General features: G+C 63.6%; 1 protein-coding gene across 1 annotated transcript in view; it reads left to right on the forward strand.

The window, feature by feature from the left end:
* Nucleotides 1-339: 339 nt before the first annotated feature.
* Nucleotides 340-632, forward strand: part of TM6SF2 (transmembrane 6 superfamily member 2) — a gene marked incomplete at its 3' end in the record, with an annotated part of 3,385 nt that continues 3,092 nt past the window's right edge. Inside the window, exon 1 of the mRNA XM_009697925.1 lies at nucleotides 340-431. Coding sequence (XP_009696227.1) covers nucleotides 340-431 — 92 coding nt within the window. The remainder of the gene's footprint in view (nucleotides 432-632) is intronic.

A 632-nucleotide genomic window follows, 5' to 3' on the forward strand; every position in this document is an offset into this window, starting at 1 on the left:
AGGTTTCCAGAATGAATTGGGGGAAAAAAAAAGGGAAAACAACAAAAAAAACCCCCACACAACAATCCTTGCGTTTTCAAAGCCTCTTCTGGAGTGGTTTTATCCTTCCCTCACAGCCCTTAATGCCGTTTCTCAAGGCAGCCCTCAAGCGCAGAGACCGGCACAGACCCTGGTACGGAGACACGTGTGTTCGGCTGCTGCCCGCTTTCCCTCCCCAGGACCCCCTGGCCTTCCTCCCCCGGGAACCGGCGCAGTTCTGGCTCTTTAAGGGCGCTGCCTGTACAACAGCAGCGGGGCCAAAGTCCACGGGCTCCGGTGGCGGCGACGGCCGGGCCGGGGATGCAGCTCCCCACCGTGCCGGGTGTGCTCGCCCCCTCCTTGCTCGCCATCCCCGTGGCCTTCGGCATCAACGGCGCGACCGCCCTGGCAGAGTGAGTGTGGGCCTGGGACAAAGCTCTGGGGCTGGGATGGTGGGTCCTGTCCTGCACTGGTCCTGGATGCTGGGTCCGATCTGGGACCAGGGCAGGGAGCTTCCAGCCTGGCCCAGGACGAGGCTCTGTCCGAGGACGGTGGGAGCCGTCCCACGCAGGACAGGCCAAGGGGTCCCATCCTGACCTGGAGAGGGGGGAGCA

Source organism: Cariama cristata, unplaced genomic scaffold, assembly GCF_000690535.1.
Source record: "Cariama cristata isolate BGI_N322 unplaced genomic scaffold, ASM69053v1 scaffold23673, whole genome shotgun sequence".
In the NCBI taxonomy this organism is placed as follows: Eukaryota; Metazoa; Chordata; class Aves; order Cariamiformes; family Cariamidae; genus Cariama; species Cariama cristata.